At 34.9% G+C, this 13,642-nt stretch overlaps 1 protein-coding gene across 2 annotated transcripts in view; it reads right to left on the reverse strand.

Moving 5' to 3' along the window:
* Positions 1-13,642, reverse strand: part of LOC118179363 (uncharacterized) — a 350,178-nt gene that overhangs the window by 50,591 nt on the left and 285,945 nt on the right. For both annotated transcript variants that reach the window (XM_085817376.1, XM_085817377.1), the window contains 3 exons: positions 12,553-12,662; positions 12,308-12,457; positions 6,232-6,522 (listed from right to left, as the gene is read on the reverse strand). In XM_085817376.1, the coding sequence (XP_085673502.1) occupies positions 6,232-6,522; positions 12,308-12,457; positions 12,553-12,662 (551 nt within the window). The remainder of the gene's footprint in view (positions 1-6,231; positions 6,523-12,307; positions 12,458-12,552; positions 12,663-13,642) is intronic.

Consider the following 13,642-nt stretch of genomic DNA (forward strand, 5'->3'; position numbering starts at 1 on the left):
GAGACATGTACAGCTCTCTCTTCATCCCTCTATTTATAAATACCCACTCTTCTCAATTAACTGAAACAAAAGTGAGCTACTTATTTGGCTATTATCCATCCCATCTTGGAATACGGCCTTCCTATTTATTGTTGTGCATCTAGAACTGACCTCTAGAAATTAGAGAGAGTGCAACTTGGTGCCTCTCGTGTTATAACTGGCTTATGTAATAGCTGCCCAAATGATATTGGGTTGTTTGAGGCGGACCTTCAGCCTCTGAGTCTCAGAAGGAACTCGAACCTAGTATTACAATAAACTTTACAGCTACAGTTCCCTGTATCAAACCTCGGACTTATTACAGAATTGGCATAATAACAAAAGACTTAAGAAACACAGTCCATTTAGTCAGATTGAGTCCAACAACTTACTTGACCTTACGGTAGAACAATGCTTCTTGAAGCAATGCATCGACCCCTCAGCGGTCTTCCAGGAGTCAGTTTCCATACTGAACTACTGTCAAGGGTCACAAAGAAAAATGATGCGTCAATTTGCCCTTGAAATTATAAATAACTTTCCAAACGGCACTACACTTATGTATACTGATGGTAGGAAGAAATTAGGACCCACACTGGCAGTGGAGTTTGTATCAGAGATCCCAATGGAATTGCCAAAATAAAGAAAAGAATTTCTGACTTTAGCTCAGTTTTTAAAAGGGAACTCTTTGCTATCGATGAGGGACTGAGCTATAGAATGTCATTTTTAGACCCTAAAGCCACCTGGATTATGACTGATAATCGTAGTGCCATCCAATATTTCTTAAACTGGTGTAATGTTGGTGACAAAATTGGAACTTCAATTCTCACTAAATTAAAATAAGTCTCATCCTCTTGTGATGTGCACATTCAATGGACTCCTTCACATGTGGCACACACTTCACATGTGGCTTCACATAAAAAGGCAGACGCCCTGGCAAAGAAGGATGCTGGCCGAGAAAGCTCTGGCTACTTCTAATTGTCGGACTTACCTTGAGCTGTATTCTGCCAGAAAATATACTGATAAAATGACTTGGCTTGTCTCTCTGGCACACTCTTTGTACCAGGTTGAATTCCCTGGTGGATCCCTTGCTATGAACTGTGACAGATGCACTCCTGCTTTCTTAGTGGCCGTTTAAAAAGTCTTGCCATCCAGACAGGTAAAAAAACACACCCAATTTATCCTAAATGTAACAATGAGCATGTTTCTCCGGCATACACTCTTATGTGTCTGGGTTTGTCCTATGACGACTTAATTAAGTTTCCTATGCTACTATACGACTTTTTGAAGGTGAATTAACTCATGAATCTCGTTTAACAGAAGCTGGACTTGAGGATTAGCAACAACAACAAAAGTGTCTCATTATTAAATGAGACATGATCATAAACATGTCTACCAATAACGTTCAATTATGAAACTGAATTTTGTATGAATTACAACAATGGGCTATATACAGGTTTCATAGACACAGTTTCAGAGAGAACATGCAGAAGATGGTTAAAAAAATTTGGAGCAGGTTATTTCAACCTTAACGATACGCCATGCTCTGGGAGGCCATCTTTGGCTGATGATGATATTGTCAAGACTATGATACGCAAGAGGCTTTTTTGACGCCACTAGATATTGTTAAGAAGCTTAACTCAATTCAACAAACTACACTGCCCTCCAAAAGTTAAGGAACAGCATATTTTTCAAAGCTCACCATTACAAAAATGTCAGTAACGTATAAATTCACAGTTCATAGGCATAAGAGTAACCACTTTTACATTATACAAATGAATAGTTACATCGAAAAAATGTAATTTTTGTTCACGGTGTTGATCTTAGTTGTTATTACAGTTTCATAGACAATATCCAGGAGAGTCTATCAATGTCCAGGAAACAGCATTTGCCCGATTCATTAAGGTGGCAGGTGATCGGATGGATGGAAATGGGAATGTCACAAGCTGATGCTGCTATATGTCTCACTTTCTCTCACAGTGTAGTCCACTGACTATGGAATCAGTTTGAATCTGAGGATTCCACGTTGAGAAGACATGTTCCAGGCAGATCCAGAGTTACAACACCTGCAAGAGACCATTATTTAGCTCTTTTGGCCTGAAGAAGGAGTAACATTACTGTGCCTCAGCTCATGACAGATTATTTAGTGGCAACAGGAACAAGAAGCTCAGCTACTACAGTGTGCAAAGGCCTTAATAATACAGGTCTGTATTCAACATACCAGTTGTTTGCATCTGCTTGATCCAAGGACACAGCAGTGCCTGTTTATGTTGAGCAAGAGAAACACGTCTCCTGGACCAGTCAACAATGGGCATCTGTTATCATCTATCAACAATGGGCTATATACAGGTTTTTTTTTTTTTTTTTTTTTTTTTTAAAGTTTGCGATGAAACAATTATTTTTTACACCAATAGATAACAAAAGTACTATTTCATTAAGAAACCATCAGTCTTATAGCATTGTTACTTGATAACACAATATGATAATAATAATAATAGATTGTCAGCTGATCTGGAGGGAACAAGGTACCAGATAAAACCAATCCCACATTGTGGAAAGACACAGTTACAGAGGTGGTGGAATAATGGTTTGGGCTGGGATCTCTCTCGTGGTCACACTGACTTGCATGTATTCCATGCCGGAAGGCTGACTGGTGTGATATATCGAGATAAGATAGCTGATCGATATGTCTGCTCATATGCCACTGCTATTGATCCTCAGTTTCTTCTGATGAACAGAGCTGATTACAGAGCTTCTGGTTACAGAGCTGGGGTGGCAAAATTTTTAGCATTTAGTGGCACACCAAGCAACAAAATCTAGAAATGGCAAAACTTTTAGAATTTAGAGCAGGCACTGGAAGCAGAATTTAGAAAGGCACTAGGCAGCGAAATTTAGGATCCACAGACATTGCATCAGGTGCGAAAATGCCTAACGTCAACCCTGTATATGGCGCATTAAGACACATTAGATTAATCTTTTAAATTGTCAGTTTTCATTTTCTTTATTAATAAAAAAAAATCCTTTCTATAATGCCTGTCCATGTGATTAGAAGCACTTTTGATACTTTCCATGCTTGTGTCTAGTAAAAAGTAGAGAAAATAAAGGGAAGATAAACATGTTAAGAAAAAGTTTCTAGTAAAAGGAGTAAAACATTCAAATAGTATGTGTTCATTGTTCTTCTAGACGTTCTCCAAAAAGTAAGAAATTCAATACAAATTTTCTATAAAATATGTCCATTACATGTTTATACCATGACGATATTTTTCTGGAATCTTCTAGAATCATGGGTCTATAAAATTATCATTTTTAATACTATCATTATCTAACCATATTTATCAGTTAATCGCCACAAATATTCCTCCAAAATGCTAATTCACACTCAAAACTGCAGTTGTAAAAATGGACAGAAATTTCAGATGATTAAAGTTAAAGACCTTTTTCCAATTTGGCCAAAATTAACGGCTTTTTAGGACCAAAAATCGATTCCAAAAAATATAAGGACCGTATGAACCCTGATTACATATGACCAATTGCTGTTGCATTCAGCTATCACACATGCAACCAAATTTTTTTTAATAATTTATCCTATAATTAACATGATAGAAAATTTTTTAATATAAAATATATAACCAAAATTATAATAATTTATTTTGTATGTGGGATTAATTCGTATTGCAATTTTTGTCACAGATATATTAGTAATACTTTTTTTAATATTATGTATTTGTTACTTTAATTTCTTATATATTCTTCCTTCTCAAACGATTTTATTCTGTGAAAGTAATTAAAAGATAATAATATTTTCACAATGGAAACACTAAAATAACCTTCTACAGCTGAAGAAGTTCCTATTCAAACCAGAATTTTAACACTTTGAAATATTAAATAGAAAACTGCAATAATAAACAATATCTCTTTAACAATATAAAATTGATAACTCTGCTATATACAGTTTTTTTTTAAGTTTTATTTTAAGTTTGAGAAGAAACAATTATTTTTTAACGCCAATCATTAAGAAACCCTCAGTCTTATAGCATTGCTACTTTATAACACAATATAATAATAATAATGCAGTATCATTCTGCTAATACATTTTAGTACCTAACAAAAGTTACACAGTTATAAATTGTGCATAAAAACATTTAGTAGCCATATTTGATTTCAAAAAAATTAAATAATACAAGTAAAAAAGTTTAAAATTTACTGATTTCTATCATTTCTGTTAGTAGATTATATTTATTATATGTCAAATAATCACAATGGATTTTTAAAAATCATGCCTATCTCACTGTTAAAATTTTAATAATTTCCTTTTTTTACTTTGTAAAAATAAGGAATTATGCACCATTCCTTAAAACAATTATGAAGGGCTGGCCCACCAGCGGCCGAGCGGGGAAAAGCCACTGGACACTGATAGTTCAGTTCAGGGTTTGCGTCCCGCTAAACAGGCTGCATGGACGTTTTCATGGTTTTCCCCATATGTAAAATAGATATGAGCCAGTATCCCTTAAAAAGACCTCCACAGGCCATCCCTCCCTTACCATGTAGTGTCTAAAAGTGGAGCATGTAATAAGTAAAAAAAAAAAAAAAATTATTAAAGGCTTTAATTTAAATATGTGACCAATATTTCATTTTGAATAAAATATATTTATTATTAACAACTAATTTTAAATCGTAATAAAATTACACAAATAAAAATAAGTTGTAAAATTATCACACTTGTAGTAGTACTACTACTAAGTATCATAAAACTGCTTAATAGTTTTTATAATTTTTTAAAATTATTTTTAATTTACAGTGGAGTGAATTTCGCGTAATAATGAACGGCATTCCTTGTTGTGTTCGCGATACTGTTTATAAGGTATTCCACTGTTATATTTTAAAATAAACTTAATTCTTGCTGTACATAAAGCAAGTAGACTCTTCTCAGATGTTTATATTTTTATTAACTGAAGAAAGATTATGTGCTAGATAAATATTTATTATCTTGTATATTTATAAACTATATAATTACAATCTACATATAATTTCAGGAAAAGTATAAATAATCCTTCTTTCAGCACAAATTATGTTCTTATTTTCTGAATGTGGCTCCAAATACTCTCTCAGTTCATCGCAAATTAAAAGAACTATAAATTTTGGCAGTCTAAAATAGGCTATGAAAACATCTTCTGCAAGAGCAAAAACATCATCATGTTTTCTATAAATTCGCCACCGATCTATGACCGTATTCTTCATTTAAATAAGAAAAAATTGCTGGTAAAAATACATACAAAATCATGATCTACTTGGAACGTCAATAGCACAAGCCTGATTGATGAAGCAGCAACTTTTTCCTCCAAGCTTTCCACTACTTCTATATTCATCCCGTATTCCACAGAATACGGGATGTTGGGCAGACCTGTTTTTCACTAGCGGTGACATCTAGAAGCGCACAAACTGCAGCCAACTCTCAGAGCATAGAATAGGCGCACAGGATTGATATAAATGTTCCTGATAGGTACCTCATGTGTTAAGTGAGAAAAATTCATGACCAAGCCATCATATGCACATCTCTGCTTGCTCAAATCAAAAACGAACCCTTTTGGAATGGATGATAACTAAGGATGAAAAGTCATTTGAAAACACTGTTAGAAAAAGAGTATACTTTGAGCCCAGACAATCTGAAATCTCCACCTCTAAACTGAGTCTGAGCCTGAATAAGAGAATGTTTTGAATATGATGTAATGTACTGGTCTTTGGACTACTACGTTACGAGTTTTTAAAACTTGAACAAAAGCTCAATTCGGAGATATCCTGTCAGCAAATGGGCAATTTAAACAATAAAAAGAGGTGGGCAATGTTCAATAGGAAGTATATAATACTGCATGATGATAAATGGCAGACCACATGCTGCTTTGGTGACTTTTCAGAAAGTCTCAAAGCGGGAAATTCCGCCACATGCACCATACCCTCCCATTATTACTTGTTTCTTTCATTGCAAAATTTTTTGAAAGAAAAAATTCAAAACTGAAGCAAATCTCAGCCAAGAACTGCTTGTTTTCTAAGGACAGAACATTTTTTTAAATTGGTGTTTACAAATTATCATAATGCCATAGATCATAAGTAATATCGAAATTATACTGTACAATAAATATTATTCAAGGTATGAAAAATGTTATTATTTTCTTTCACTTCCCAAGTGGAGAGAATTTTCTGATAGACCTTATACATGCATACCTGATTCAGCCTCAAAATTATTATATTCTTTTTGACTCGGTTCTGATGCTGGAACAGAAGAAGCAGATATTGGTGACAAGGAGGAAGGCCTCACAGCATCCGAGTGTTCCCTAAAACTAGAATCATCCCCTTTAGGTTCAGAAGCAGGTTGCCCGGCCTGCAGCCAGACCTTCCCACCAGAGCTCTGGGAAGAGGGAATTGGAGATTTTCTATTTGATGATGATGATTTAACAGTATCTTCTTTTGTTTTCTTAGAAACTGATGATGGTGGTGGTAGTGGTGGTGGCTTAGCTGTAGAAAGCAGGAAAATTATTAAATATATGAAATTACAATACTGATTTAGTAATTTATTAAAATTTAATTAATCAATATTCAGTAGCAAAGCAAGCTGAAAAATGTACCAAACTAAAAACCAATCCAAAAGACATTACTTAATGAAAAATTAAGTTAATCTGATTGGTTTGAAACAGCATGGCAGAAACTATAAAAATACTGTTTCATGCCTACTCCATCACATCCTAAAGAATGTCTTACAGGTATTATCAGCCACGTAGAAATATAATATTGGATCATATAAAAAGTCTCTGTGCTTTTTTGGTACATATTTGAACAAAAATTTTCTTTATTGAAAATCAGTTTTAATCAACTACATGTTGGCCATTATTATATATGAACTTTGGCCATTTTTCAGGTAGCTTCACAATTCCATCGGTGTAGAACTTCTGTGGTTTATTGTCGAAAAATTTGGCCAAGTGATTTTCAGCGGCGCTTTAGTCAGCCAATTTTATACCATTAAGAGAGTTTTGCAGAAACCAGAACAAATGGTAGTCCGGGCTATATGGTAGACACATCAAAACTTCCCAACCTATTTCTGTCACTTCCATTTCGAGTCACCAAAAATGTGTGTAGCCGCGCATTCTCATGATGTTACACAAGTCCCTTTTTGTTGGCCAAGTCTGGTCGTCCTTTCTGGACTGCTTTGTTCAAACGGTCGACTTGTGTACAGTACAAGGCCGAATTGATGGTTTCGCCAGGTTGCACCAGCTCATAATGGGCAATTCCCTTCCAATCTCAACATCAAAATTTCAGGAATGGAATCAAGAAAACAAATGCTGAGTTCTTTGTTCACTCAGAGCATTCTCACCATATACTTCACAAATTTTTCGGCATGTTTTTGAAGTGTTTTTACCTTTTTTATAGTACAAAATAAACATACCATGAAACATGGGAAGGCAAGTCACAAAATATGCCAGAAACAGCCTTTACTAAATGCACACAAACTCAATATTATATATTACCAAAATCTTTTGCAGCATTTTCTCAGAAGGATCCTTAACTATTTCATTAGTGTTGTTTTTTAAGTCTTCTAATAAATAAGTCAAAAATACTGTTTCATTGGATCAAATACTCTGTGTTAAAAACAAAAGAATTTCAGAATAATGTTACGAAATGTTACTAATTTGGTATTTAAAAAGCTAATGTTAGTACAACTATAAATTAAATGGTTTTATTTTCCGCGCAGCGCAGCGCGTGACGAATATTAAAAGAAAGCTAAGCCGAAAAATTGAAAATACAAGAGTGTGTGCATTTAACATTAAATAAATAAATATATCTTTTTGATTTCGAGAAAGTACTAGAAAATTCTCGTGCGCGATTTTAAAATCTGATAAAAGGAGGAAAACCTCTCAGTTCGCAGTAGTTACTTAGTTTGCTGTTGTTTAGAAAACTGCTCTTGTTGATTGTAGCGAATTCGCAGATTAGCTTTCCTTAGCTGTTTTGAATTACGTTCTATTGGACATTTGAGTAGTTAGAAGATAACTACTGTGAGGTATTGTAATACTGCATGATAATTTGAGGAAATTTAAGCCTTTTTGTTGTGATCATAATAAATTTTTTGTTCATTTTTCATTGGACTTGTGCATTTATTTCATAACGAAGCCGTACGCACGCAACCAGAAGTGGGATCTTGAATGCCAATCACAAGAGCGATGGAAGAACAGTTAAAAAAATTAATTCATGGCAGCCTTTGCTGCATTTAAAGAAGAGATGAAAGACTCTGTTAAAGAGAAATGAAGTCAGGACAGGAAAAAATAGAAGAATCTGTTAAAAACGAGATGAAAGCAGTTAACAAAGAAATGAAATCTAATCAGGAAAAGATTGAAGCAGGACAGGAAAAGATTGAAGCAAGACAAGAAGAGATGAAAAGAAAAAATTACCTGATTAATAGAAAATAAATTTGAAGTTATGGGAGGCAGAACAGATGCGGTTGAAATTAAAGTTGGACAAATTGAAGAAAAAGTCTTTTCTGTGAAAGAGCAAACAGAAGACAGAGTTTTGGCCGTGGAACAACAAATAGGTTACAGAGTTGATTCTGTCAAAGAAGAAATAGAAGGAAGAGTTTGTTCTGTTCAACAACAAATCAAATCCCAAATTGATGAGAGGGTTTCTGCTGCCGTCGCCAAAGAAGATGACAGCCTAAAGAAGTGCATAGTGATGGCAGGAAACAATTCTGAAGGTTTTAAATTTCTACCCATGCCTGCTTGTCCCTCTCTGAAGCTATCGATATATGATGGGAAGACCTCTTGGCAGGTGTATAAGACACAATTTTCTATCGTTGAGGATGCGAATGGATGGGATTCCCAAGCTAAGGCCTGTCATCTTGCCGCTTCTTTAAGAGCCGATGCAGCGGATATCCTTCAGAATCTTCCCGAAAACAAAAGGTTAGATTTCGAAGCTCTATCCAGCACCTTGGAACTGCGCTTTGGCGAGAAATGTTTAAAAGACTACAGCAGGCTTCAATTAAAATCCCGTCAACAGAAGCCCACCAAAACACTTCAGGAACTCGCCACGGATGTAGAAAGGATGTCACATCACGCCTTGTCGGAGTGCCCGAGAGAAACAAGAGAAATCCTCTCGCTGCAATATTTCATTGATGGCATCCAGGACCCTGAAACACAGAAAGCACTGCGAATGGCGGATGTTAAGGACATAAAAAGCGCTCTGTTGTACGGAATGAAGTTCGAGGCAGCCCAGCAAGCAACTCGCAGATATCGCTACCCAGTCAGAGCTGTGCGAGTCCACGAGCCAGTGGATCAATTGATGGCTCGTTTAGATGATTTATCCAGACAAGTCGACGATTTGATACGAAGTAGGAGTGAGAACAAAGTGGCTCTAAGGTGTTGGAGATGTGGTAGTGAAGGTAACCTACGACGGAATTGCAGAACACCCCGAGGTACGGAAAATAAAACAGATGATTTTACCAGACAAGTCAGTGGCTTGAGATGGAACAGAAGTGAAAAGAAACCAGTTCTAAAGTGCTGAACTGCTGTGTTGAAGGCTACGTGCGAAGGAACTGCAGAACTCCCCAGAGCATGGAAAATAAGACAGACGAGTTGAACAGACAATTAAATGCCATCGGACGAAAAAGGAATGACAAGAAACCAAAATGCTGGAACTGTGGAACTGAAGGCCACATACGAAGGAACTGCAGAACACCCTGAAGCACGTAAATTGAGACCATTTCCCAGCAACGATGGAGGAAACAAATGAATGAGCATTACGAGGAACGGAGGTTGCCAGAGAATGAAAAACCTTGTTTTAAAGCGCTCAAGGTTTCTACAGTGAGTGGCAACAGCAACGGACTGTCCATCAAGGGGCATATCGATGGATTTCCTTGCAATATGATCATTGACACAGGAGCTAATGTTACAATCATTCAGAAAGATTTAGCTCAACAATTTAAAGGTAAATTGATTTGGATGCCATTCTGTGTTACCCTCCAGACTGCGTCTGACCAAGAAATCTCCATAGCTTTGAAGTTAAATGTGAGCATCACGTTTGGAAATGCCATCTACCATCATACTGCTTATGTGGCGGATATCACATATCCATGCATACTTGGATTGGACTTTTTAAGGAAATACAATTTTTCCTTAGACTTCAAAAACAACAAACAGCTTTCAGCATCTGAGGACATGACTATCCATCCTCAGAAGGGATCCTCACCTGGAAATGCCGACGCCTTGTACGAAAGACCCAGCTCAGGAAGCTGCCGAAATCGTGCTAGGGCCAAAAAGAAATGCAAGACTACCAGCTATTCCCCATCACAGATGCTCTTCGGTTGTGACCTTCGTCTGCCTTGTGATCTCTTGTTTGGTCGCCCTCCGGATCCTTCTTCATCGCCTGAGGAATATACTCAAGATCTCCAGGCCCGGTTTGAAGTGATGCACAACTTTGCACGAGAGCGAGTCAACTTGGCGACAGAGAAGATGAAGTCCCGATACGACACAAGAGATACTGAACATCAATTCCACGAAGGAGACAAGGTGTGGTTGTGAAATCCAACTCGACAGAAAGGACTTTGTCCGAAATTACAGTCATTTTGGGATGGTCCGTACACAATCCTTTCCGATTTTAAAATCTGATAAAAGGAGGAAAACCTCTCAGTTTGTAGTAGTTATTTAGTTTGTTGTTGTTTAGAAAACTGCTCTTGTTGATTGTAGCGAATTCGCAGATTAGCTTTCTTTAGCTGTTTTGAATTAAGTTCTATTGGACATTTGAGTAGTTAGAAGATAACTACTGTGAGGTATTGTAATACTGCATGATAATTTGAGGAAATGTAAGCATTTTTGTTGTGATCATAATAAATTTTTTGTTCATTTTTCATCAGACTTGTGCATTCATTTCATAACGAACCCGTATGCACGCAACATTATATATTACCAAAATCTTTCGCAGCATTCTCTCAGAAGCATCTGGAACTATTTCATTAGTGTTGTTTTTTAAATCTTCTAATAAACAAGGTAAAAATACTGTTTCATTGGATCAAATATTCTGTGTTAAAAACAAAAGAATTTCAGAATATTAATTCATAGTTTCTGCATTTCCTACTCTTTAAGTTCCTTGAAACAGGAGCTTTTTCATAAAAATTTACTAACTTGTGATGCATTAAAAATGCAAACCAAATAGATGTATTTCATATACATATATCTGAATATAAAAAGACAGCACAAAGAATGTACAATAATTAAAGCCAAGAGCTTCACTTAAAGTTATTTGAAATTTTAAAAGTCATTTTGGAACTAACAAAAAGTGAAATATCTAAACTAAAAAGAATTAAAAATTAAATTAAACAAATATACAAAACCTAACCATATCAAAGAAAAATTATCAAATATTTGAAACAAAGTATGCCTACGTTTTTAATATTATAAGGTATTTCTTCCACCTCCTTAGCATGCCTTCGTGATGTAGTGGTCAGCACACTTTGCATGTATTTATGAGGTCCGTGGTTCGATTCCCAGCGAGGGCATTGCTCATTTTTCATCTTTCCTACTTCAAAAAATCCTAATGACTCTACAGCTGAACCCAAATTAAAGGTTGGTGAATGATGATTCTTCACCACCCGGATTTGGCAATTTGGTCACCTAATCCTGGTCGCCCTTTAAAAGAGGGAATATATAAGGTATTTCTCCCACATTCTTAGCATGCCTTCGTAAAGTAGAGGTCAGCACGCATTCGAGAGGCTGTGGTTCGAGTCCCGGTGAAGGCATTGCCCATTGTTTATTTTGAAATAACCTAATGTCTCTGCAACATTCTGTAATGAAATAAGTGCATCTAAAAATGCAACTATCATCTGTGATTAATTATAATTCCATTACTATCAATGTATTAGTGATCTGACATAATTATGTTTACAACCTATAGGATTTATTCATTCACTGCCTGTTTCAATTAATTCTTCTAAATTTGATTCCCTCCTAATACCCATCCGTGTTTGTTTTCAAATTAAAATTATAGTCATGATGATAGAACAATAAATATAAAGGCACAAAATGTGATTATAATTTAACATAATAAACTCGGTATATGCATATATTATGTCGGCATGGGCTTGGCTTCAGTAAAAATAATAGAAAAATTAGCAAAGCAGCCATACTATGATCACTGCAATTTTAGTGAAATAAATCCCAGAAGTTAAATCACCATCTGATATCAATTAATTGAACAAAGTATTTTTATGGAAAAATGATTAAAATCAATTATGAAATAACATATGCCACAGAAACTGTAATACCTTTAACTGGTTTTAAAATGTCTTCATCCTTAGCCAATCGTTTCTTAGAAGGTAAGGCTCGAGTAGTTGATTTTGCAGGAGGTGTTGTAGCAGGACGCCTGTGCTTAATAGGCTCTTTCACTTTTGCAGGTTCTGCAGACTTAGGTCTCTCTACACATAATTTGATTAAATAATTTACTAAATATAGTTTTTAAAAATAACAACTTTAATCACACACACAATATGTACATACAATATAAACATACTTAGTAATGGGGCTGTTTTTGCATCTTTTTCTCTCTTCCTCTCAGGTATTGCATCATGATGCACTTCTTTTTTTTTACTGTCTGTTTTCTTTGAAGGTAATAAATGACATCTAAGAAGAAGGAAAACAATGAAGTAGCAAATGAATATTTACTAAATTGAAACACTAAATTAACAAATCTAATATTTTTCATGAACAATACATATCAATAAGCATTATCAAAAGTATTATTTAATAAGCTGCTCACTAAAATTTCAAATCAGTGACTACAATAATCCATGTTTAGAAACATAATATTATTTCTCATAATAATCACTATACTTCATAGATAAATTAGCAGCATAGTCTATCAAAATGCCACTGTCATTATTTTAAAATTACAAAAAATATAAAATTCAATCTGGCTACAACTTTACTGATTAAGAAGGTCTTTAAAGCCTAGAATTCTGTATTCTAAAACTATTATTAATCCAACTATTTGTAAAATATAAATTTACAAAAATAATATACACCTTTATTATTTCCTTAATTTAGGATCTAATATTTTTAATATTTACAACTGTTCATAAAATAAATTCTTTCCGAAAGAAACAAAAATTTGTCATATTCATTGTTGAACTGATCATAGCAACAAAACGTTTCCTAAGCAGATCTTCTTACTAACAAAGAAAAAAACTGGCACTTATGCAATAAAACCATACCACACATTTTCAGTGCTATATTCTGGTATTTTAGATTTTCACAGTTTTGGCTTGATAGTAAACTCCATCAAACATTAGTTTCTTTCCATGTTTTCTTTCATTTTCCCTTGGTTTTTCTTCATTTAATCCATTAAACTTTCATCATTAATAATGGGACATCTTGCCCCCCCTATCATGTATGAAAACTGTATTAAGGCCTCATTCAATTGAAACACAAGGAATCGCAAAAATTGTGATAAAATGATTGAGTTTTCATATTCAGTTGAAACACTCTTAATCATTTATACCGGTCAGGGTTAACAGAGATCATTTCACGCAGTTTACAAGACTATCATGTAATCAGAAGTTTTGTAGATCCTAAAGAAACCAATGAAAATTCTTTTAATACAG

Source organism: Stegodyphus dumicola, chromosome 5 (genome assembly GCF_044657685.1).
Source record: "Stegodyphus dumicola isolate Sdum_Otavi_A_Nest chromosome 5, ASM4465768v1".
Classification (NCBI taxonomy): Eukaryota; Metazoa; Arthropoda; class Arachnida; order Araneae; family Eresidae; genus Stegodyphus; species Stegodyphus dumicola.